Source organism: Clupea harengus, chromosome 7 (assembly GCF_900700415.2).
Source record: "Clupea harengus chromosome 7, Ch_v2.0.2, whole genome shotgun sequence".
NCBI classification, from domain to species: Eukaryota; Metazoa; Chordata; class Actinopteri; order Clupeiformes; family Clupeidae; genus Clupea; species Clupea harengus.
In genome coordinates, this window is record NC_045158.1 from 153,547 (window position 1) to 180,237 (window position 26,691).

At 40.3% G+C, this 26,691-nt stretch overlaps 2 protein-coding genes across 5 annotated transcripts in view; one reads left to right on the plus strand and one right to left on the minus strand.

Annotated features, from left to right (window-relative positions):
• Positions 1 to 20,381, plus strand: part of si:ch211-225b11.4 (thyroid adenoma-associated protein homolog) — a 38,187-nt gene extending 17,806 nt beyond the window's left edge. For 2 of the 3 annotated variants that reach the window (XM_031570037.1, XM_031570038.1), the window contains exons 21-31: positions 1,195 to 1,395; positions 1,910 to 2,060; positions 3,280 to 3,529; positions 5,231 to 5,470; positions 5,866 to 6,070; positions 6,163 to 6,351; positions 10,435 to 10,658; positions 17,762 to 17,932; positions 18,234 to 18,506; positions 18,612 to 18,814; positions 19,490 to 20,381. In XM_031570037.1, coding sequence (XP_031425897.1) covers positions 1,195 to 1,395; positions 1,910 to 2,060; positions 3,280 to 3,529; positions 5,231 to 5,470; positions 5,866 to 6,070; positions 6,163 to 6,351; positions 10,435 to 10,658; positions 17,762 to 17,932; positions 18,234 to 18,506; positions 18,612 to 18,814; positions 19,490 to 19,755 — 2,373 coding nt within the window. In that variant the 3' untranslated portion in view covers positions 19,756 to 20,381. Of the gene's footprint in view, positions 1 to 1,194; positions 1,396 to 1,909; positions 2,061 to 3,279; positions 3,530 to 5,230; positions 5,471 to 5,865; positions 6,071 to 6,162; positions 6,352 to 10,434; positions 10,659 to 17,761; positions 17,933 to 18,233; positions 18,507 to 18,611; positions 18,815 to 19,489 lie in introns of those variants that run through there. The other variant, XM_031570039.2, reaches the window with a different exon arrangement.
• A 4,511-nt stretch (positions 20,382 to 24,892) lies between these two features.
• The window catches only part of atp6v0a2b (ATPase H+ transporting V0 subunit a2b), a 40,742-nt gene continuing 38,943 nt past the window's right edge, over positions 24,893 to 26,691 (minus strand). The window contains exons 20-21 of one of the 2 annotated variants that reach the window (XM_031570042.2): positions 25,959 to 26,068; positions 24,893 to 25,898 (exon numbers count right to left, since the gene is read on the minus strand). In XM_031570042.2, coding sequence (XP_031425902.1) covers positions 25,966 to 26,068 — 103 coding nt within the window. In that variant the 3' untranslated portion in view covers positions 24,893 to 25,898; positions 25,959 to 25,965. Of the gene's footprint in view, positions 26,069 to 26,691 lie in introns of both variants that reach the window. The other variant, XM_031570040.2, reaches the window with a different exon arrangement.

Here is a 26,691-nt window from a genome sequence, read left to right on the forward strand (position 1 = left end):
TGGGCTTGATCATTTGACTTAACTGCTAACATTGATTATGAAAAGATCTGAAATTGTAGCCTCACAACACATAAATGTTGATGGAGAGTGAGAAGGAGAGATGATCAGGAGGAAACGTCCATAGTGTAGTGTAAGTCTTTTTTGTGTTGGCCTGGCATCTTTTGATCTTCCAAAGGTGATGATGTTCCTTCAAACTCCCGGCATCACTCCCTTCTCTCACCATACATTTTGGTTGCAGTTGGTGTCTCCACAAGGCAACAACAAAATCCACAAAATAGGATACATGTGAAGTTCAGATATAAGAAGATAGAACCCAACCTTGTGGGGTGTCTCTAGGGGGGCTGGTTCTAAGGAAGGGGAACAGTATGGTGTCTGTCTAGGTGTGAAATATGTGAAGACAGGAAGGGCTGGCTACCATTTGATAGCATGGCACCAGCGTACTAAATGTAAATGTGAAACATTCTTGTGGGGATTCACTTGAGTTGTAACTATTTGAAAAGTATATGAGAAACACCAATATTTTTCAAGGTGGACAGATGTTGTTTAGCTTGCCCAATGGGCTTTGATGTTTCAATATTTGCTACTATCATTACGTCAGTATTTTCCTGACTATTAACCGCACCGTATCTAAACTACATTACAGTATCTTATGGAATTTTACAAAACAAACCTGTGTGTTGACGGCACCCGTGTATTAACCTTGCAGTTTATTCAACGTTCATCATGCCATGAAGTTGGGGTGCAAGCCTACTCGACAAAGGTTACTTTATCATTGTGGAAGACTGAATGTGTCTTGAGTGGGACTGAAAAGTGTTACCTATCCAATGTTATTTTTATGTGACACATTAATGGGATTTGTATGTAAAAAAGAGAGTGAGAGAAAGTCCCATTCATGCTTTACATGGCAGAGTTATCATGTGCATTACTAACTACCAGGTGAAGGGAAAACGCATTCCCGTGGATAGGACCTAGCCTAGACCCTAACGGATATAATAACACACACACACACACACACCTAGAGGAGGACCTAGAGGAGGACCTAGAGGAGGACCTAGAGGAGGACCTAGAGGAGGACCTAGAGGACCTACCCGAGTAGTTACCACAGAGCTGCAGACATTTAGCAAAAGGTATTTGGTCACATCTGATTGACTGACATAACAGATTTTTGTTGTTTTTAAAAAAAATTATTTCCAGGGTCTCCAACTTCTCCAGTCTCCCCGTGGCACCTCAGTGACTCGTCGAGCCGCAGGTCTCCCAATGCTCTTCCTCTGCGTGGTTTCAGCCGCTGAGTCCAGTCAGAGCAGGTCTCTGCTCCCCCTCAGCATAAACACCCTTCTGGAGGTGGCAAATGGCCCTCTACCGGACAACTGGGACCAGACTCTTGATCTACCACAGGTTTGATTGTTTTTTTAATCTGGGATATTCCTTATTATGCATGAGTACCATCCTTAGCAGAGTACATTACTTGAGTGTCAAAGTATGATATAATTTGACATATCAGCAAATCATAAAGCACTTTGAGCTGCATTCTTTTGCATGAAAGGTGCTATATAAATAAAGTTTCATTATTATTATTATTATCAGCCCCTCTAATAAACATGGGAAGATGGGTCATATTGATTTGGCCTTCATCAAAGACGCTTAGGTCTTAAAATCACTAAATTTCTCACACATCTAGCTTTTTGACTGCAAGAATGGACTGTTCTCTGTCTAATATATCCCAGACCTTGACTACCTGTTATAACAAGCTTTATCTTGTTGTTAAAGGTTTTTTAAATGATTTGCTTCATCTGTGAGTTATCTTAATGTTTTGGCTCAATGGAGTATGTGAAGACAAACAGCAGAATGTTAATATAGCCAATTTACTGTACTTACTTACTGTAGCTTGCCATCATGTATCTCTTTGTAGGTGTGTGCTGTTCATACTCTAAATGCTTTAGTTCGTGGATCTAGTCTGGGTGTGGCCATTCAGAAATATTGTTCAGAAATGACCACCCTTGCCCTGACTCTTCTCAACTCCTGCTGCTGGGCCGTGAGGAATGCAGCATTGCAGCTTTATAGTAAGTGATGAATTCACATATTTCTTTTAGAAGCCAAAGTTAATTATTAATTCCAGCCCTGTACATCCTTCTTCTCTCTGAAAATATGTTTGGGATTTAAGTTTTTTTTTTCATGCAATGTTGCTAACACAGTGAGGGTGACAGGCCTCAAGGCGCTTTACAAAGGCCTGAGCCCAGAGCCTTTCCTCAGTTCGTTATGTCATTGAGAAATGGCAGTTAACAGGAACGATGGAGGTCAAGTTGAGATCTAGACGACGATTGCTTGAAAGGCAAAACAAGCCTATTTTGGGGTGGAAAAGTCCTGTGGGCTGATGGCAAGGGTATGTTTAGAGAGAGAAGGGTGTGAAGAATTCCATGAAAAGAACAGCTCCATCTGGTAAGATCGAGGTGGATCAATCATGCTTTGGGTTGGTGTTGCAGTCTGTGGCACGGGGGACATTCACTGCTAGAGGGAAGGATGGATTCAATTAAATACGACAAAATTCTGGAAGCAAACATCACACCATCTGTTAAAAAGCTGAAGATGGAAAGAGGATGGCTTCTCAAACAGGATCCTAAACACACCTCAAGAGGTGCAAACTGAAGGATTTGCCCTCCCAGTCCCCCAACCTAAAAGCCATAGAAACTCTGAGGATAGACCTCAAAACATCAGTACATGCAAGACGGCCCAATCATCTCACAGAACTAGAAACCTTTTGCAAATAAGTGAAAATCTTCAAAAGAACAATTGAAATACTCTTACTACATAAAGCATTTACTGTGATACTTGCCAAAGGGGGTTTTACTAAGTACTGACCTTGCAGGATACCCAAACCTTTGCTTTGGCACGATGTCCTTTTTTATTTTGAAACTGTCAAAGATACTAAAATACTTAAAATATTAAAATATTAATTAATGCTTTTCGGAAATCTTTTACCTGCATGGTTTTATCAGTTTAGAAACCAGCGCCAAAGCGGATGAACTCAAATGGAACCAAAAGTGGTTGGGGATGAAGCAGTTGGGGGTCATAGAGCAGAAGCACATTTTCTAGTAAATGCACAGTACATTTGATACTGTAAACTCCATTTTCCCAATATTTTAAGATTTCAAGCTGATATTCAGTCAAATCTAGGTGATTATGATTTAAAAGTACACTATGAGCATTTTCTTATGTACTTTTCCAGAGACTGTGTATATCAGGTTCTATGTGTCAGAAATGGACACCTGTTTTCCTTGGCAGGTTCCCTGTGCACACGAATGCTTGGCCAGAGCCCCGGAAGTGTGCACGCCTCCACCCAGTGTGGCATGTGCCCGCTGACCTTCTTCACCCACTACCCTTCGCTGTTGCCCTTCCTCCTCGCTCAGCTCAGAGATGCCGCCCTAGATCTTCAGGATTCGTCTCAACTCAGACGACTGTGTGTCCATCCCTCCCTTTACCCTGTGCTGACCCTCCTGGCCAAACTCCAGCCTGGACTTCAAACTGAAACCAGGTACAGTGACAATGATTGGATGATGATGACATTTTGTTATACGGCTCTTTAGAATGCTGCAGAATGTTCCATTGATGTGAATGGGCAACTCCAACATTTTGAGGTTCAATATTCGCTGCAAAAAATGAATGACTGCTGCCATTGGGGTGGCAGTGGTACAGGAGGTAAAGAAGTCGTTTAGTAATCAGAAGGTTGCTAGTTCGATTCCCTGTCGAAGTGTCCTTGAGCAAGGCACTGAACCCCTAATTGCTCCTGATGTGCAGTGTGCCATCAGTGTAAATGTAAAATGTGTATACATTGTAAGTCGCACATATGTAAGTCGCTTTGGATAAAAGCGTCTGCTAAATGACTAAATGTAAATGTAATATGTAATGGGTTTTGTCCTTCTGATTCACATTTTTCATATAATTCTGCTAGAATTGCGTTCACTTATTGTAATGGAAATTCAGTTCAACCATATTTTAAATATTAACCAAAGTCAATATGTAACATAACCATTAAATAACTCTGAGTGCATCAGCAGATGATGAAATGTGAACAGATTGAATGTGCAGCAGGCTTCAGAGATAAACTTAACCGCAGTAGTTATTTATCTCTGCAGTTGGTATCAACACAATTTCACAAGTTGTGATTGCCTGGTGCATGAAACAATAGGCGAAGTTGCACAAAACACACTACCCAAACGTCAGCCTTCTTCATCATATCATTTACCAGCTCCCAAATTGTGCAATGCAAGTAGGCCTATGCTTGTTCTTTAACAAGGTGGAAGCTTAACACACTATCGTGTGCCATCAAGTTAGTAAGACCATCCAGTCCAGCTCAGACCTAGGTCAGCCCTAGACCTTCTGTCCAGTTTGCAATAGAAAAGCCTCAGCTATCAACTGACCACATTCATCACACCATTGCAATCATTTATATCTCAGCACCGTTTAAACACCAAGCATCGGTTTCACTGCGGAGCTTCTCAAGAGAAAATCACCTCAGATGCAGTCCAAACAATTGCTTAATCCTAACCATTAATATTGCAGTTTGCGAAAAAGAAAATGCCGCCATTTGCGTACTCAGTATCACAATTGTGCGATTACATTATCTCTGGTAATTACAATGACTTTGTTTATAATTGTTTTGCTATCTTTATTTTTGTAAGTTGTTTGTACATATTTTGGTTCACTTTGCAATATATTGTTTTATGTTATATTAATTAGCATATCCCCTTTGTTACAAAACAACCAGAGAGCATTCAGATGCCTGTGCTGCTATTTCTTTGCTTGGCCTGTCTACACTGCACTAGACCACACACACAGTGGCAATATACTCTTAATTTCAACACTCATATTATAAAATGGCATACAGTATGTGTAAAAAAAAAAAAATCAGTTACCCAGAGAAATAATTTTTAGTCGAGTACTTGTGTACTTAATACTTTAGCTTTTTAGGGAAGCATGTGCACTTTTAATTGAGAGTGGAGTTTGCCCCCCCTCAGGAAACAATAAAGAACATTTGTATTTGTTCTGTGAGGGAGGCTTTTGTTTTTGTTCTGTGAGGAAGGCTTTTGTATTTGTTCTGTGGTGAAGGCTTTTGTTTTTGTTCTGTGGTGAAGGCTTTTGTTTTTGTTCTGTGAGGGAGGCTTTTGTTTTTGTTCTGCTTTTGTTGGACGTTCTCATGTTATTCCTGTGGTGTATTTTATTTTATTTTCTGTAGAGAACTTTCAGACGCTGTGACACTGTTGCTCCAATTAGCCTCCAGTCCTGTGTACAGCATCAGAGTGATGGCGTCCAAAGCACTCGTGGCCATGATGCCTTGCGCTAAATATACTGTTTACCTCATCAAGCTGGTTGAAGAGTTACCAAAATCCGGAGAGGAGCCCTGCTTTCACAACTATTTGCACGGCCAACTCCTTCAGATCAGAGCTATACTAACTCAAGTTCTGCATACTGACAAGTAAGTATGGAAGTATGGTTCCCATAACTTTGGGAAAATGTTCTGTTCTGTTGGGGAAAATAATTGTGAGCTACTGCCTTGGAAGCCATACATTCAAGTCATTTTGATGCATTTATGAAGTTTGGGAATTCATTCATCCATCATCCATCCATTCATCATCACTTTCAGGTCTTCAATACCTTCAAGTAGATTCTTTACACCAAAATGATAGTATATATTGTATTGTGGTAGTAGTAGACTGTGTTATCGCAGTCAAGACAAGAAGAAGGGAACAGAAACAAATCTTTATTTAGATAGCACACTGGCTTTGACAAACAACTATTTTCAATCAAATGTATTTGCATGGTAATTTGATGTTCAAACTTTGTATGTGGACTGTTTCATGCTTATTGCAGAACTGCCTTAAATTCACTCCGTCTATTTGTGGAAGTGTTGGAGTCCAAGATTTGGCTTGTGACAAGTGGCCAGAAGTGCCTTCTGATCCGAGTGTTCTATCTGGATGTGGTCTGCCTGGTGAGGAGCTGCTGCTCCAAGGGCTTCCTGCACCAGTTGTGTGCACTGCTTCTGTCAGAGCTTCACACCTCACCACACCACACACAGGTGCGTTCCATCCACATGCTTATTTACCTGCCATTTTCATCAATCCCAACACTATTTGTGTACTAACTACCAAAAGTCTTGTTCACCGACAGGTTGGCTCAGACTCCTTTCACGAAGCAGTGGTTTACTTCCTGTGTGAAGATCCAAGTTGGGTGTGTCTGGTGTGGCAGCGTTTCTCCAGTTGGAGTGCTGCTCTTAAGCTGCCATTGCTCAGATGGGCGTCAGAGGGAGGCGGCTCAAGTATGACCGATATACAGCCTCTGCTAGAAAAGACTTTGCAGGTATGATGGATGGATGAATGGGTGGGTGTTGACTCTGTCCTACTGCTGCTGTGACTGAGGTATGGAGAGGATGGCTAAAGATTGTGCTAATTAATGTTAGTTGTCTCATCTCCTCTGTCTTTTCCTACTGGGCAGTAGCATGGCAGGTTTTGTTTCCTGTTCTTGTTTCTGATACACTTTGTGCTCTAGCTCACAATCCTCTAACTCTCTGTTCAGTGAATGTACTCTAAAAAAAACCTCTGATGTTTGTACACAGTCTGGTTCTGTACCTGTGAAACTAACATAGTGACTTGTACCAAGCCAGGGAAAGGACGGTAACATGGTTGCCATATCAACAACCTTTACTGGAGACTTTAACTTCAAGCATGTGTGTAAAATGAACAACAATCTGCACTAGTGGTGAGCCTAACCAGCCAGAATGGGTAACAGAACTGTTGTCCGTTCCTCATCCCTACTCATGATGGCTCATTTGCCCACTTGCCACAGTGTGTTTACTGATCCTACCCTCCTGCCTTACCACTTCTGCAGAACTGATGAACTGGTGTTGGCACTGTACTGAATCATCTGAAACAGAGCTGGCAGTGTACTGAATCATCTGAAACAGTGCTGGCACTGTACTGAATCATCTGAAACAGAGCTGGCACTGTACTGAATCATCTATAACAGTGCTGGCAGTGTAAGCCGTCAATCAATCAATCAATCAATCAATCAATCAATTTGTTTATTTGATAAAGAGGGACAGTGTACATTCATGAACATTAAAATGTAAATGCACCCAATTATAGCCAAAAGGCTAGTTTCCATTGGCAGTCCCCCTGCCAGAGTGAAAAAGGCTATACAACCTAAAAAAGGCATTAACGTATATCAAACATAACATTGACAATAAATCAAAAAAATAAAATAAAATAAGATACAATCCTAATATACAAGTTCTACTGCTATACAAGTTCTACTGTTACCCACTAGTGATCACATTTTTGGTTATTTATCAACCATGTTTTGAGATTACTTTTAAAACAGTTGAATGAGGTTGATTCTCTAATGTTCTGAGGGAGATGGTTCCATTCCCGGGCTGACCTAACTGAGAAAACAGACTGTCCAAATACACTTTTTTTTAAAGGAATATCACAGTCTCCTCTTGCTGCCCCTCGAGTAGCACTGGTTGCTGATGTTCTAAACGTGACTAGGCTGCATAGTGGTGGGGGGGCCAGGTTAAACCGGATTTTGAACATTAAACAGCAGTTCTTAAATGTGATCAGGTTGTCCCAACTTAAAAGTCTGTACTTATGGAGGACTGAACAGTGATGGTGTGATTTTAGGTTTTTTGTCAAGTATTTTGAGAGCCTGTTTGTAAAGAGACATGACTGGTTTAAGGGTAGTGGAGTTGGCAGTAGACCAGGTGGGTAAGCAGTAGTTAATGTGAGATAAAACCAGCGAGAACATGTACATTTTAGCAGCCTCGGTGGACATGTGATTTCTAAGATGCCTAAAGTTGGCCAAGGTGAATTTAAAATTTTTGCATATTTTTTTTTACATGTTTTTTAAAAGTAAGTTGATTTATCAGCCACAGAATCCACAAAATACTCATTTAGCATTTCAGCCACCGTGGGCGGATCATGTGAAAGACCGTCACTATGGTGTGTTCTCTTTATTTGTCAGGCAGGAATTCTGTAATGGAAAGGTTTCACCAATAAGGTTTTCTTAATTGAGCCCTTCTCTTTAAATCCTACCCTTGCATATGATCAGCAAAACATTAGACAGATGGTCTACATTAACAGCTGCTTTAACGTGCAAGGAAAACGTGTCCTTAGTATAGGATTTATGCAGCATATTTAAATGCTGTTTAGTGAACTACTCCATGTACTTAAGGTGGTGAAGAGGGCCCTTAAGTTGTGGTGATGATGAGGGCCCTAAAGTTGGTTGCTGGTGGTGAGAGATTAGAGGGTCTGAAGCCTACCATCAAAGTTTAAGGATGACATGACAGCATAGAACATATATACAGGAACAGTTTGCGATTCTGGTAAAAAGTTATTTATAGCTCACCTCAACAGCCAATTAATTTACATCCTTCCCTTCTTTGCTTCTCAAGCAATGTGCTGATTGGCTAGAATAGTGTGTGGTTTGGTCCGAAAGGCATTGAGCACACAATACAGAACGGGGAACTGTGAGGAGCATTTAGCTGGATTTGAAAAAACATGTATTGGATAAGAATGGTAGACTCCTCATCTCAGTTGGGCAAGGTTTAAGATGAAACCCTGGAAACATAGAAGTCTGTCCATTATTAAGGTAGAAATGGTGAAGGAAAACCTTCACGTGTTTCACAGGAACCAGTGAAAAGCTTCTGCAAGTGGTATAAATCTGCATTGTGTGACACAGGACAGGTTGCTGAGCATAGAAAAAGATATTAAGACCAGAGAATTGAAGAGCTTACAATGGATGTAAGCAGGCTTCTTCGGTGGACGGAGCTTCCTACTTTGTAATGGACCTAGATAACACAATGGATTCTTATTAGTCCACAAATTCATCTTATAACTGTAAAGTTTTAATACTTACGGTTAACCATGTCTAACGGTGTCATTGATGCCTTCATTGATTTATTTGCTTGCTATTCTTAGTTTGACATGAAACAGCATCATTGGAAACAGCAACCACAAAGGGCTTGTGGACTGTAGCACCCTCTAGTGTTCACAGTAGCCTACTCAATTTGATGTTTTATAGAATTTTCAGTAGAAACTTCTTCCCTTCTCTGTTAGTCTTTAAAAAATTCAGAGCTGAAAGAAAAACTCATACACTGCAAGCTAAGGTTTGTCAACTGGCTCCCGTTTAGCAGTCCACTTTATTGTCACCAACTGTCAACTTGACAAAAATTAAAAGGATCTGGCCACGGCGCACCTGTGGGCGTTTGCACTTGTGATTTAGTTGTCTGTAACAAGATGATGACCACATTTTATGTTTCAAAGAAGGAAAAAATAGGATTATTGTTTGGGGTAAATATACTATATATATTTTATTTTGGTGAAGCACTGCTTCACCTGTAGTCCTAGAGACTTTGTCTCCGACTCTTGCACACAAAAAAATGAATTTATAGCTATTTTGTCTGTCAAAAGTACTCAACTTAAATCCATTCTGTTATCCATATATCTTTAAAGGACTGATCATGCATCCTGTCTGCATACTTGGTTTTTACAATGGTTTATTCAGCTTTTTATTCTCCAGTGCTAATGCTGGGTGCTGGGATGCTCTCTCTTTATAGTATATTGAGTAAATTCGTTTGACTGTTACTCCTTGTTCCCCCTGAATTTCAGAAGAGATATTATTCATGTGTAGAAAACAAAACTATTTATTTGCAACGCACCTCAGGGGGAGTACTTATACCACTGCACTTGGTTGTACTCGTAACCTTTTTTTAGCTATTGTATTGTTGTTGTATTGTTGTTGTGTTCCTCATCGCACCAACAGGAGCAGCGCTCCAAATTTCCATGTATGCAAATACCATCACCATAAAGGCTTTTCTATTTTTTCTATTTTCATTACTCTGTAATATCTAAATCTCATTTCTGCTCATCTCACATTTCTGGTGCTCTTTCACACACTATTCATTAGATTGTACATCAAGTGGACTAACATTTGCCTTCTAGATTACACCGTGCATTAACAATAATAAAATGTACTGGTTGTAAACAAGCTTTAGGACATTTAAGTTTACAAGCATAATCTTTCACACTCCACAGTAATCTGCCAGCTTTTTTTCTTTTGCTTTGTCCCACAGTAACTTATATCTATCATTTAGGAGAATTTACAGTGCATGGAACTCCCACAATCCATCTCTACATTTGCTCATTTCAATAACAACAGAGAAGTTTAATTTAACTAAGCTTTTATCACTATATATTTATAAATATGGGAAAAGATGTAGTGTCCAGATGTACAGGTAGATCCTTGGGCAAATGGTGATGTCATTCAGTTATGGAATAAGTTATTAAACTTCTGATGAATTTAGGCATTGTAATTGTATCACACCCTCACCCCAAAAATGGCCAATAAATATGAAGCCTCTAACAATCATCTTATTGTCTTTCTTAGGTTAACCTGAAGGACGTGTTACTGAATGAAGATACTGAAATCAGGGGAGTGTATCTCAAGGCCCTAGTATCAGTCATGGCTGGAGGAGTCGGTGGCTTGGTACTGGAGGAAACGGCTATCCAAGAATGTGCAGAGATCCTGGTTAGGAGCTTGGAGGTCTCTGATGGGGGGTCCGAGTACCGCTCACGGGCCCTGTGTGCCATCAGCCTGCTACTCTCTGAAAGGTGCGCTCATGAAAGGCCCTATACTGTCTGTTTAATACTGTGCTTTCTAAAGTCACATTCCTATCCTATGCTCTTGGATTTGTCACCATTTTTGTATTACCAATACACATGTAGAGAGTAGTATTGGTCATAACTAGATAACCTTCAGAATATACTAAACAATCAGAACTTTAATGTATTTTAATGTATAAGCACAAATTGCCAGTTTCTTTTTTTAATTTTTTTTTATTTATATTTTATTAGTGTTTAGAATCTCACATACACATATTTCAATTTTTCAGATTCTATGTAGAGAAGTAAAAGAAAAACAAACAAACACATATGCAAATAAAGAAACAAAAACAATACCATAAAAACATACAAAACTAAAAATAAAGCAGGGAGAAATCATTTTCCATAGAGTAAAGAAATACAGCCAGGCCATTTATCTGTGACATAGTTGCACCACTTTTGCCAGTGCTTAAGAAATGTTTCCATTCTTTGGTTAACATGAGCTGTAATCTGCTCCATTCTGTAGATTTCTGTTACAATGTCTCTCCATGATGTAATTGTAGGACACTCTGGTAATAACCATTTTCTGGTAATAGTCTTTTTACTGGCCAACAGCATTGCATTTATCAAGTGTCTGTCCCCTTTCAGCCAACTTTAAGATTCTGTACCTTGGAAATATACCTCAAAGTCCAAAGGAATGTCCTCGCGAAAGATGTCCTGTAAAGCATTGTGTACCGCCTTCCAAAAGTTTTTAATAATGGGACAGTCCCAGAAGATGTGGTAATGGTTTGCACTTTGGTGTCCACACTTTCTCCAGCAAACAGGAATGTTATCACTATAATGAGATGTCTGAGCTGGTGTAATGAAATATCTTATACAATTTTTCCAGTTAAACTCTCGCCAGCTCATTGAACTAGTACATTTCCATTGATACCCCCATATTAATGTCCATTCTTCCTCAGAAATATCTATCCCAGATTCCTTTTCCCATTTTGCTTTAATGTATGCTGTTGAATGAGTTTTAAGATCTAGAAAGCGTTTATATATGGCTGATATCACCCCTTTACTGCAATTTGACTTATATGCTCTTTTAAACAGTTCTATGAGACTGGAGTTTGCCTCTGTTACCTTTTTAACATTTTCGTTGACAAAATGCCGCAACTGTAAGTATCTAAAGAAGTCCTGTTTCTCTAACAGATACTTTTCTTGAATAATTTCAAAACTAAACAATATGTTTCCATTCATAATATTGCATGAAGCTGTTATTCCATTATCTCTCCATTTTTTGAATCTGGTGTCCATTTTATTTGGTGTGAAGTCTGAGTCATATCCACACCATTTAAGGGACAGTAGATCTCCTTCTAGTTTATATTCTCTAATGATATTTTTCCACACCTTAAGGGTCAATTTGACCCATGGATTATCAGAACTGTTTATGTAGTGTTGCAGTTTAGAGTCAGCTATGATTGCTTGTATTGGAATGGGAAATATTTTTTCTTCAATGTCTTTCCACTGTGCATTATATGAAGGATTGCACCAGCATATTATAGCTCTTGTCTGGGCGGCATAGTAGTATTCCTTGAGGGATGGCAGACCCCATCCTCCCTTCTCCTTTACTAACTGCAGTGTTTTGAGACGAACCCTTGGTCTCTTGCCTTGCCACAAGTATCTAGACAACATTTTGTCCCATTCATTAAGCTGGCCCTGAGTAACTTCTATTGGTAGGGTTTGAAATAGATATAACAATCTGGGTAATATGTTCATTTTAATAGATTGTATTCTTGAGCTGAAACTAAAGAAAGGTACGAGGTTCCATCTTGTGATATCTTCTTTGATTTTTTTATGTATAGGTGAGTAGTCATATTCTGATAGTTTTGACAGATCTTTTGGAATAGTTATGCCTAGGTACTTAAATGATTTTGCTTGCCATGACCATGGGTATTTGCTCTCCATTTCTGATGTTGGATTATAGTTATACGCTAGCACTTGGGTTTTACCCACATTAACCTTATATCCTGATAATTGCCCATATTTCTCAAGTGCCAGCATCAGCTGGGGCAAAGAGTGTGTTGGCTGGCTAAGATAAACTAGTACATCATCTGCGTAGCATGCTAGCTTATGCTCTCTTTCCGCAAGTTGAATGCCTCTTATTTCTCTGTTTTGTCTTATATATTGGGCTAGTGGTTCAAGGAAAAGTGCAAATAATATTGGTGACCATGCACAGCCCTGTCTTGTACCTTTTTCCAGGGTAAACCTATTTGATAAATAACCATTGACCTTGACCCTAGGGTTATTGTATAATGATTGTATGGTTTTAATAATCCTGGCATGGAAACCAAATCTATGAAGAGTTCTGTAAAGAAAATCCCAATTGACGGAATCAAAAGCCTTCTCAGCATCTATACTAATTACTATTGCTTCCATTTTGTTCTTTGCTATATGATTCATAATATGTAACGTCCTTCGTATATTGTCTTGTGTTTGACGTTGGTGTATGAAACCTGTCTGATCGTTGTGGATCAATTTAGTCATAAACTTTTCAAGTCTTCTGGCCATAATAGAAGTGAACATCTTATAATCTATATTTAAAACAGATATTGGTCTGTATGACACACACTCCGTCTTATCCTTGCCTTCCTTTGGAATGGCAGAGATAATGGCCTCCTTCCAACTAGGAGGTGTTTGTGCCTTTTCCAGGACCCAGTTTAGTGTAGGAAGTATGATAGGAATCAAGTCATTTTTAAACTCCTTGTACCACTCAGCTGTATAACCATCGGAACCTGGAGCCGTACCTGCTTTAAGTCTGCTAATTGCCGCTTGCAGTTCATTTTCTGTTATCACAGCGATTAGCTCTTGGTTTTGCTCTTCATTAAGAGTGGGTAATTTCAGAGTGTTCAAGAAAGTATCAATCTGGGCTATGCCTCCTCCTGGGACTCTTGTATACAATTTTTTGTAAAATGCCTCAAATGCTCCATGAATCTCACTTAGTTTGTTTTTGATCTCCTTTGTTCTAGGGTGTCGTATTTTATGAACTGTATTTTCAGCTAGTTTTTTCTTCAGTTTCCATGCCAGTATTTTCATTGATTTTGGGCCACTTTCATAATGTCTCTGTTTCAGATACATGAGGTTTCTTTTAATGTCTTGTGTGGTTAAACTTCTAATTTCATTTCTGATTTTCTCAATTTCCTGAAATGTATTTCCATCTGAACTGGTCTTATGTTTTGATTCTAAATTCTTCAATTTTTGTTGTAGCTCCTCTAGAGCCTTTTTTCTTTGTCTTTTCTTATGTGAGGCTATTGCTATAATTGTTCCTCTTAAAACAGCTTTCATAGTATCCCACAGTATAAGAGGTGAGACCTCATCATTATCATTAAATTCTAGGAAGACACTCATTTCTTTTCTAATATCTTGTTTGAAACATGGATCATTGAGTAGGCCAGAGTTTAGTTTCCATAAAGTATTTTGGGGTGGTAGGTCAAGGTCAACAGTTAGATAAATAGGTGCATGGTCACTCAAATCAATCGTCCCAATATCACATGTATGTATTTTATCTCTATCCCTCCCAAATGTTAATAATCTATTCTTGTGTAAATGGAATGAGGAGCGGAGTAGTGGGTGTAATCTCTTCTTTGTGGGAATAGTTCTCTCCATATATCAATAAGTCCCACATCCTTGAAAAGTGTGTTGACTTTTCTATATAGAGATTTAGTTTCATATGTTTTCCCACTTGAAGAATCAAGTTGTGGTTGTAGATGGATATTAAGATCCCCCCCACATATTAGTAGGCCTTCTGTTTTTGTTATTATGATATCAATTATCTTTTGAAAAAATCCCATATCACTTCCCGGAGGTGCATAGATATTGAGTAAGGTTATTATATTTCCATCTATATTTCCCTTAACTAAAACATACCTACCCTCCTTATCTTTGATTTCAGATATTTTTTCAAAATTGACCTGTTTAGAAATAAGAATGGCTACGCCTCTCCTATGTCCTAGCTTATATGATGAGAAAAATAAGTTAGTAAAGCCCATTCTCTTCAGTTTTTCGTGCTCCTTATCATTTAAGTGGGTTTCTTGTAAATATACCACATGTGCCCTCTCTTTCTTCATTTTAGTTAGAATTTTAGAGCGTTTGATTGGATTTAACAGCCCGTTAACATTGTAAGAAATTATTTTAACCTTGTCACTAGCCATAGATTAAGTCTATGCATCTTTATGCTTAAACACCTTTCAAATGATTTACTCCCTAAAAAAACAACAATCAAGAACATTTTCACACAATAAAACAAAAAACACAATAACATAGATTCCAAGGCTGAGGTCCTGAAGTGACCCTTAACTAAGCTAGAAGGAACGTCTAGCTTGGGAGGAAAGCCTCTCCTTTTCATAGGTTGAGGGCCTCCGCTGAAATTTCCCAAAAGGGAGAAAAAAAAATCTTTGTCCATCAGTGCAAAGGCTAACTTAAGGTCTGATCCCTCCATTATACTTTATATTTTTACATTTGTCAAGGAAGGGAATATACTTGTGTTTAGATAGTGATTTTTTTTTTTTGAATTGGTACAGTTACCACCGTTTCACAACATCTTCCGTCCATTCACGGGTCCTCCGGCTCTTGTTATGTGTCCACCCGTCACCGTCCTCGGGCTTCCACTCTCTCCCATGCAGTGCGAGACAGCTGCGCAGCTAAATCCTCCTTCGGTTCAGCCCTGAACACGTTGATGGGAAGTCCTCTGTTCTTCATATCTGTCGTCGCTTCCTCTGCTGATTGGTAGAGCTGTGTCCCATTCTGGTAGTGCACTCGCAGTTTGGCTGGGAATGGAGTCTGGAAGCGAATACCGTTGTGTTTCAAAACTCGTTTTGCCTCGGAGTATTCCTTGCGCTTCTGTAGAACTGCTGGGGGATAATCCTGGTCAAAAAAGATCTGCCTCTTATTGTTCATAAGCACTTTTTTCTTCCCCCATGCTTTCCGTAGGATTTCTTCTTTAGTCTTGTATCTCAGGAATCGAATCACTATTGACCGTGGCTTATCTTCCCCAGTAGGTTTAGGAACAAGTGCCCTGTGTGCTCTCTCGATATCAATTGCCGTTGCTTCGGGTATTTCCAGTTTATCACGCAGGAGCTTTTCCACAAACTCCACCATTGATGTCCCCTCTGCGTCTTCTGGTACAATGAACATTCTGATATTTTTCCGTCTGGATCTACCTTCTAGGTCTAGCAGTTTATTCTCGAGCTGGGTCACTTCTTTTATCAGTTTTGTTACAACTTGTTCCATATTCTGGGTGCGGTCTTCTACATCACCAACGCGATTCTCCACTTCCTCAACTTTTTGGTCCACTTTAGTGAGTTCAGATTTGATGTCGCTCATTTGTTTATTCATATCTTGACGAAAATCCCGAATCTCCTCTAATACTTTAGCCAGGCTAGCTGCTGTGCCTTGATTTGAGCTAGCATCTCCATGAGGTGAGCTAGAATTTACTCGGCCAACTAACTCGGTTTGCTGTTCAGTACTTTTTTTTCCTGTTGTTTCCCTTGTTCTTGATTTCGGCCCCGACATTTTGACCGTGTATAAGTAGAAAATAATATTATTTGAGTATTTTTGGGGCGAAATATATTGATTTTTGGAGGAGCTGTGTTCTTAAGCAGCCATTCGCTGTGCTGACGTCACCGGAACTCCACAAATTGCCAGTTTCAAGCAGATGTGTAGTCTTAGTTTATTATTGGATCATATCAAATCTGTCAGTAAAAAAACTCACAATGGGTAAGGATACTTCTGACTCCTGATATTACATAATTGTATATATTATACATAAGTGTAAATCATGTTTTTAGATATTTATTTGTTGGTTGCAAATAACAGCTGGGAATTGATAGATCAAAGTGATACAGCAGTTGTCTTCACTATCGATCATTCTAACCATCGCCTCCTTCAACCATGTCCTTTGTCTTTGCCACTTACTCTCTCTAAACTTGAAGAAGTTGGAAAGCATCAGAGGACCACCGGCTGAGAGTTTGAGGGAGTTTGAGGGAGTTCACTATTTGCTCCCGTGGTGACTGCACCTGTCAGCAGTCTGTGGGAGTCCCAAGCAGAGTAGAAATAGATGTCAAAATGCATTTTTGAAGAAAAAAAACTTATTACTATAACTTAAACTATTTCTTGCAAGAAGGGGGAAGAAAACCCCATTTCTTAAGCCTGAAAACAGAGATAATGGAAGGTGACTACTTGTGTGGCTGGTTTCTGCTTCCCGGAAACCTTTGATTAGAAGCCTGATGTGGCATCTGTCATATATGAATTAACAACGATTACTGCTACTTTGGCAGCATATTCAAAGCCCTCCAAACTGACAAGATAGCTGAGGCCAAAATAAATTGAACTGGGACTTCCAAACTGTAAACTGATGTACAGTGGACCTACAAGATGAAGATCATCACATGCCTTGGTGCAACGCTTCTGACACTGGTTGGGACTGACCCGAGCGAAGGGTTACCAGTTCCTTATCCCAAAGGCTATAAACAAAGACTACGCTTCAGCTCCAACTCAGAGTAATAAAATCCTAAATAAACTGGCGGAGCATCCTTTGTCCTAGCATCATTAGATAGTCTGAATATTCTGTGTGCGCACATGTGCAAGTTTGTATGTGTGTATAAACTTGCACATGTGAACATACAAGTCCATGAGGTGTATATATTTGCATGCGTTCATTATTATGGTCCAGGATTGTATGTGCAAAGCACCCTTCACGTGTGACCATTCATTTCCCTTTTTGCATCTTCTGCAGCGGCCAAAAGATGTCTGTGTTTACAGAAGTCATGTGCCTGTCTGGTCCATAACAAACCAATAGCAACTACTGATTTAGCATAGCGTCATCATATCAATGGGTCTTATTGGTAATGGGTGTGTCGACCTGAACTGCTTTGTGGCTGAAAGAGGCTGAAATGTACATGTTGATTATACCCCCTCATATTGCTCATCAAGATGCAGTCATGTATTGTCAGTCTAGTAGCTTTGGAGCGTAGGAGCCCCAAACAAACCACCCTATTCTGTTGTGTCTTCAGTGCTGTTTAGAACTCATCATTTGACATGTTCTCCCTCTTTCTTTCCTCCTCTGCTAGCCTGGACTGGACCTTGTGTCCGCGCTGGTGCAGCCTACTAGAGCGTCACATGGTGCCACACGCCTCGGAGGCCCTCAGACTGGCCTGTGCTGAGTCCCTCTGCTTGGCAGGAGGTCCTCTGATGCGGAAAGACCAGAAAGACAACGTACACAAACCGGATTTGAGCCTCAGGTAAGATATCTCACTTTAATTCACCCTCCATCCTGGGGTAAACCCATTTCACAAATGAGTGAGTTTGAATGACTTTTTTGTGCCAAGTCAGCCTGGTACTGCCATGCAGTTCATTTGATCGGAGTCTCTTGCACCAACATGTGTGTACAAATGATCATTTTCTGTGTGTTGGATTTTGCTGGGTTTGTGCAGACAAAATGTATGTTATCTATCATTGATGAATAATGAGTCATTTTAAATGAGCATAATACGCATCCAGGCTGTATTTCTCCTCTCCCGTCATTACCTCGTCTTCTTTCAGGTTGATCAACACAGGCTTGTGGTTACTTCAGGATCAGAGTGAACATGTGAGGGTGAAGGCTGCTGTCTTTGTGTCAAAGGTTCGCAATCCCACCCCAAGAGGAAGAGGACGACAGCAGAGTTCTTTTTTGATCCATGTCAACCAATCCATGCTCATGCTCCTGGACCTGCTCTTGGAGGAATTCTGGGATCACTCCGGCATTTTAGAGGTTTTACTTTCCCATTTACCAGAGTCAGACTTCAGCAGTGTTCTAAAAGACACCAAGGAATCAAAGTGAGTCGAACACGGAGACACGGTGATATTCGTGTTTCTGAGCTTCATGCAAGACATTGTACTTTCTTTGTTATGTTTGAGTACACATGAATGTTTCTATCTCAGATTCAGCAGTCTGTACGAACGAGACGATGCCAATGTGTATGTGGAGCCCTTGGCCGTCAGCGAGTCTCTTCTGCCCTATCTGCTCCAACTGGCTGGGAGGTACTCTGAATCGTCAACGCTGGCACAGAGGCTGGATCACTGGGTGAAGGATCATTTGGCTCAAGTGCTCGAGAACCTTACAGTCTGTAAAAAGATTGTATCAGGTAAGAAGAAAATGGCAGGTTTTAAAAGCCATTCAGCATAATGTGTTGCATAATGTGGTTAAGACATCAATGCGAATCCTGGTGCTGTTGATCTTTATACAGCTGCATCCCTAAGTTGGCGCAAGTCCAAGTTGGTTGTTAATATTATGTTGAATAGCCGGATTGGCTGGTAATATCAAAAGCTCAGTCTTTGAAAGATTGAGCTGAAGGTGACCATTATCCTCATCCAAACTGAGATATTGGATTATCTCACATAACTGAGTGGTGGTGAGTGGTGTCGAGCCCTAACATACCAAAATAATATTTGTTATTAAATGTGTCTAATGAAATATCGATGTTTAGTTATTCTACCACAGGGTTTAGTTTAAATTCTGAAGATCCTTTAAAGCATTGTCCTGGGGTTTTCAAACGCGAATGCAAAAAAGTTGAATTGGCTGACTACAGGTTTTTCAATACTTGAGTACTTCCAGTACTTGAGCATGAGATTATCTTGAAAGTAGAGTGTCTCATGTTCAGAAGGATATCTTATTTGCAATTAAATGAACTTCAAACTGTCTACTCAGTAATACTAAGCATATTTTTGATTATAACAGATGTTACCTGTACATTACTTTTTTATAGGAAGGTGTGTGCTACTATAAAATGAAGTCATCTTACTTTTCCTTTTCTACACAGGCCTGCAGAGTCTGGAATCTTCTTGGCTGAGCTTTCTTTCAGATCCTCTTTTCCACACCAATCTGTGTGGACTTTTCGCAAGAGCAATCTTTCTAAATCAACTTCTGATCTCTGGCGAATTGCACCCCCTCTGTGATAGCACTACTCTGTCTAGAGATTTGCTGGATGTCCACAGACAGCTTTGTATGAATGGAGTTTTCTTGCCTCAAATCTTTCCTGATGCTGTAATGAGGTTGTTGGAGAAGTCAAATATCCAGGTGGTCTAGGATGGCTTAGGTTACCAGTTGATAAAAGCAAGATGTCTTGAATTCAGCAGTGCATGGATCATGTGACCCGGCTGACAGAAACTCCACCCAGTCTGAGATGAGTTGAGATGAACAGTGACTGCTGTATACTTGATTGTATGTTCGAGCATCATTTTAGTGTAAATGTGAAGTTAGAGGAACATAATGTTCTGTCTCATACTGTTGATGCAGATGAAGACAGGGGTGAACTTCTCTTGTGCCTTGGTAAACGTTTTGTTTTAGTGCAAATGTACTTTTACCAAATAAAAAGAATCAGATGATCAAGACAATCAGTGCTTTTGAGAATCATATACCCGCAAATCAAGTACCGCATATGTTCTGAATGTCTTCTGATGTAGTTATTTGCCAGAGTAGATTTGGCTAGATTTTGTGTAATTAGCCAAACATAATACTGTGAGAAATGGTAGGAAATATACAATGTGTCATTCGAATACTGCACTGCTATTGCCAAAGGTGGACCAGTATTAATGTCTAGACTACCATGACTTGTTCCAGTGGTGTATGACTGCTAAAAGTGAAAGGAGATTGAATGTGTTCATATGTATGTTGAAATCAGTTAACATGCCTCAGTAAAAACACTGCAAGCACAGACCTGTGGGCTAATCTTTGACTGTGTGCATGGTGTATGTGGAGGTGAGTGTTTAGTTTGGTTGAGTTTTCGTGCAGATGACACACACCTTTATCTCCCCCTGAAACCGCTGAAACGACCGCTGAAATCTAAACAGTCTCTTGGACTGCCTTGAGGACATCAAGTGTTGGATGGCACAAAATGTCCTACAATTAAATGAAAATAAGACTGAAGTTCTTTTATTCGGCCCCCTTGACTCCATCAACCTGCCACCAGCAGCCTAGGTAATCTGTCTACTCTGGTCAAACCGCATGTCAAACACCTTGGTGTAATATTCGATTCGGCCTTTCAATTTGACAAACAGGTCAATGCAGTAGTTTAAGCCAGCTTTTTCCAACTTCGCACCATTGCCAAAATCAAGTCTTTCCTGTCACCCAAAGATCTTGAGAAGGTCATCCACGCCTTCATATCCTCCCGGCTAGACTACTGCAATACTGGAATTAGCCATTCGTCCCTGTCCCGCCTACAACTAGTTCAGAACGCCGCTGCCAAGCTCCTGACCGGTACCTGGAAAAGGGACCGTATGAGCCCTATCCTGGCCTCTCTCCACTGGCTTCCAGTGCGGCTCAGGATTGTTTTTAAAGCCCTTAACGGGCAGGCCCCTTCTCATATCGCAGACCTCTTAACCCCTTATCCCACTGCCAGGCCCCTCAGGTCGTCTAACTTAGGGCTCCTGGCAGTCCCCAAACCATAGCTTAAATCCAGGGGTGACCACGCTTTTGCTGTTGCAGCCCCTAGACTGTGGAACAGCATCCCCCTCTCTATCAGATCAGCCCCCTCTATTGACTCCTTCAAGTCCAGGCTCAAAACCCACTTTTATTCTCTAGCATTTGGATCCTCCTAATCTGAGTTGATAATTTGTATACTTGCTTACGATATATAGATGCTTAGTTGAGTGTTTTGTTACTGTTTTCTATTTGATTTATTATTTTATTGTTATTGAATTGTACATCACTTTGGTCAACGTGAGTTGTTTTTAAATGTGTTTTATAAATAAATTTGACTTTGACTTCATATAGATAATAGAAATAGAAATATGAGACATGCTTTAATACATTGTAGCATCGTTCAACTTTCCCAAGGATGGAGTCAATGGAGGCCAGAGGTAGATGTTTCTTTCTCAAGGATGGAGGGCAGAGGTAGATGTTTCTGAGGTTCATTGCATATTCAATTCCAGCCCAGGCAATGGGCAATAGTCTGTACTTAAACAACAAACCCTTGAATAAACTAAATAAACAAGTAAGTTAAATAAATACACGTTCCAAGTTCAACACATCTCACTCTGAATTTACTCTTCTCAGCTCTGACAAGAATTAAACTAACGCCTTGGAACTAACTCCTGTGACCCCACCCCTTATCAATTACTGACCTATCTAATTCCCTGATCATTCCCTCCCGGACTCTGAGTAATAGTGTGTGTGCACGCAGTCACACAAACAGTCTAAACAAGTCAGAGTAGACGGGCCTCTGCGCTACAATATACTGGGTGACAAAGAGTGCACCTTGCTGTGTACTGGGCTGTGTCGCCACAAACTGGTCCACATGCCCATTTGAACCTGTCTACCATCAAAAGCACCTGCAGGGGGCAGGAGGGCTTCGCACCGGAACCTTTGAAAAAGGATGTCATGTAGATCATAGACATAGACATAGAATGTGTGCCATATTCATAGGACTTTTGCACTGACGAGGGAGTGACTGAAGGGAGTGTGGGCAGTGTTCCTCTGGAAGACCCTAAGATCACACATTGAATAATCATTTGAAACAGACCACCTACCTAAATTAAGATCACACATTGAATAATCATTTGAAACAGACCACCTACCTAAATTAAGATCACACATTGAATATTCATTTGAAACAGACCACTTACCTAAATTCAGATCACACACTGAATATTCATTTGAAACAGACCACCTACCTAAATTCAGATCACACACTGAATATTCATTTGAAACAGACCACCTACCTACATTTCCTGATGGCAGCGGCCTTTTCAGCAGGATCATGCAACCTGCCACACTGTACATAACATTCACAGCCACATTTACAGCAGCAGTGAACCACTTGGATGGGCATAGTACTTTTCTGAGTGCTTGTCAGATTTCATGTGGGAATTCAATGCTTTCCAACCCATTGGCCCAAGTCTGAATGGTCACATCATGCCTCATACAAATCGCTGGATGGTTTCAGCCAGTCATGATATTTGTCATCCTCCAACCACTTCTCATTGAAGGCTGAGCCTGCATTGCTTGCTCGTAAGCATTTCGCTTTTTCATCGTATTCTTGATATGTAAGATACTTCAAAATTCGGACCCTTGGGAGAAGCAGGTTTCACTTGGGAGAACGTGGGAAGTAAGAGTGGGGGTTAAAGCAGGTGCTTTGGGTGCTGGGGCCTTGGGCATTGGGCCTGCCAATTGACAGTAGCCTCTTATCACCTATTTGGTGATGAGTTTAAATATACAACGCTAACCTATTTGGTTATGAGTTTATAGCCTACTTTGTACTTACACAATATGGTCAGGGCCTACCGTTTAGCCAGTATGTTGGAAGGGATAGCTAGCCTTATTAATGCAACAAATAGTGAAAAATAATGAGTGGATCTGCCCTGTGATTTGGCCCCACACCATCTGCGTAATTGACTGTACTTGCATGGAAATACAGGCACCAAGAGAAGATGATCAGTTTGATAATCAAAAAAGCTGCCATTAAATGACTACCCAAGTGATTTGATACTCCACCATAACATTTACCAAACCGTCTGGATGATTCATTCATTAAAGCAGTGTATAGTGCAAATGGAGCAAAATGGAGAAGTGTGTGATTTCAGAATCCTTTCTCAATATATTCATCTATCCTTCACTTTATTTAGTCCTAATTTAACTTAGGAAAAACATACGTGACCCGCATTGCAGTTGATGTGCAGCAAGCGATTTTCAAGTTCATTCATTATTCATTCATTCCCCTTCTGTGGAGAGGGTTACCTGGAAGATGTACATGTTAGTTAGTACAGTACAGCATGTACTATTGTGTCTCAACCATCTAAGGATCATTTGGGGAAGTGGACATGTGCACTGATTTGACTCAAGTTCAGATTCATGAAGAGAATTGGCATATGTTGTGGTTGATAATACTGACCAAGCTAAAACTCTACACAAATAGTGGGATTCTGTGTACACATGGTCCTATGACAAGTTGTATGCTAAGATTGATGCATTTGGCCCAGACTGTTGTAAACTGTTCTTTATTGCATAGCAACAAAACAAGTAACCTTTGACCTAAAGAGGACATTGTCTAAATGTTTTTACATTTTAGTGCTTCTACACATTAATTTGTGTATCTGGCATGTCTACGCTGAAAAAAAAAAAAACCCGGGCCTTGTTCATGGCCCTTGCCTTGGTGGACTTGCAGGTCTTTACCCAAAAATGTCTTCACACGAAAAGGGCTGAACACGAGGACTGATGCTTCAGCATATGGAAATAGCATGCTCACTGATTGACCGCGGCTGTTCTGGCGTTTGTGCTGATTGCACCCGGCTGAAGCCACGCCCCGATCCGGTTTAGACCAAGAGGTCCTGATTGTTGTGGGAGTGGCTTGGAGTCAAACCCTCTACTGATGGCTCAGTGATTAGAGCCCTTGACCGAAACCAGCTTGGCACAACGGCTGTGCCAGGAGAGTGCAGATTCAGAGTAAACCAGCTTGGCACAACGGCTGTGCCAGGAGAATGCAGTTTCAGAGTAACTTAAAAACATAAGGTTAACTAACCATTCAGAAACATCCTGTTGAACCCTACACTCTCAAACTTGGAGGGTCTGACTCTGGTTGAAAACAGTAAGGGCACTGTGTGCGCCACCAGTAGCCATATTTCTTCAGAGGTACACGCTCAACCATAGACATATAAAGTTATAGATGTCTATGCGCTCAACAGTTTGGATTCCTTAGGTGAGCGCCCCCCACGGAGGAGCTGGCTCATTAGCATTTAAAGGAACAGGCACTTAAAACAGGTCACTCTGAGCAGGGCTGTTTTAGACAGGGTAAAGGTACAGGGTGCTGTTTTAATTGATCCTTGTGGTATTTTGACCAAAGTATGTTAGACATTTCATTAAAACCCCAAGGAACCATATCGACTTGTGGTAAAATGGGCATATGATGACTCCTTTAAGATCTAAACTCTCTCTTACTCATGCACACTATTGACGGTCAGGATTTGTGAGAGGACCTCCACCCTCTGATGTGAGTGTGTTTGAGACAGGAAGAGAGGAAGAGAGGGTGGAACACCCACTACTAACCTAATAGATAGCCTCGTCTATTGCACACAATTTGGTGCGAGGCGGTCTCTCTCTCTAGGTTAGGTTTTAAACTTGGTTGGAACGTTGCTTCGCAGCTTTTTTGATCCGACCCACCCGAACCCGCAATATTTTCTGGTAAAGTTACCCAAACTCGATCGACATTAATCGGGTCATGAGTCTGAAATTGTTTAGCAATCTGTATTTACTGTGTTGATACCGCAACCTGCAAGCACTGAGTAGGAAGTGCATTCATATTAATGGTCAACAGAGACGTATGACGAATACACACAGAGGGTACATTAAATAGTGCTGGAAGAGGTGAAAGAATATAGGAAGTAGAGTGAAAAACAGCATCATGATCCAATCACACACAGGTTCATCAGGACAGCTCTAACAAGTTGGAATCTCACATTTCACTTGTATAAAGAGTATAAAGACTAGAATCCACAATCAAGTAATTGGCACCAGTATTTAAGCTTTAAGACTTCTTTAACAACTCTGTTCTTGCCATGGGTGTGTAAGTTGCATTGTATGTACACAAGGCAAAAAGTACAGAAAGAGGAATCTTCATTAAATAATAACAAGGTTGATTTTTAAAATCATAACACGCAGAACAGAACAATTCAAAAACAAGGTCAAAAACAGTTCAGGTTTAAACCTTGTGGGAATTATTCATGGAATGTGCAGAGAGCTAAGAGCTACATTTCTATTCTGATTACAGACAGACATATGCTATGTCAATATTCAGCACAGAGAGACAGACATATGCTATGCTATTCATATGCTATGTCAATATTCAGCACAGAGAGACAGACATATGCTATGCTATTCATATGCTATGTCAATATTCAGCACAGAGAGACAGACATATGCTATGTCAATATTCAGCACAGAGAGAGAATGCTTGATAATTACTTTGTACCAGAGCCTACCAGCAAATCATAAAAGTAAAAGTACTTAAAAAAAATGAGTGCTCATATACACACACACTTGATAATGTTTATTAAAATGCAACCTTTTGTGACCAAGCTGATTTTCAATACTCTGGTGTCCAAACACTATAAATGAAACACTAATTTAGTTGAATTTATACAGGGAGACCAGTGAAATATACATCTCATGGTTTCTACATTCTGGTCAGCAGTGGTAGTACAGGAAGAAAAGAGCTTGGAGGGTTGGTCTCCTCCTGGGTCCCACTCAGAGCAAGCCCTCACTGTCCATACTGGTGTGGAGGGTTGGTCTCCTACTGGGTCCCACTCAGAGCAAGCCCTCGCTGTCCATACTGGTGTGGAAGGCAGAGAAGGTGAAGGGGCTGAACTTGGTACCAGTCCCACTGTAGAACTTATTTTGAAATTCCACCCTTAAGAAACAAAGAGAAATTGAAGGTGACACACACACCACAGTTTCTACACATTAGAAAGACCAATCATAACCACTTTGTAATGTAGGACATAGCTAGCTTTCATGGAAAACTTTGCTTTAAATGAGAACACCATTATTATGAATAGTGTAGCTCAGACCTAAACAAACTAAATGACGAGCTGCAGGACCGTTTCATACGCAAACACTCGGAGCTAGGCAAAGATGGTGTGACTCGTATGTACGTAGCAAAACATAAATACAAAATAAACATAACATAATCAAACATAAACCAAAAATAGTTATCAACACCATGAAATGAAATGAAAAGTTGCACTGCTGAATGCGCATATATTTTGCTGCTAAGGGGCGTGAAGGGGCTTTTGCATTATTATAGCAGTTAGGATACAATTTATATATTCAAGCAGCAATAAGGAGTTCTGTTCCAAAACTAGCAACTAGCCAAACTAGCTGTCCTTCACATGACCTTATGCTATCAAAATTAATTTGAGGATGGTACCAAAACTAGTTTCTAGGGGTGTGAATCTCTCATGAAAAAGACGATCCGATTCGTATCTCGATACATGGGCACGATACGATACAAGAAAAGATGCATGTTGATAA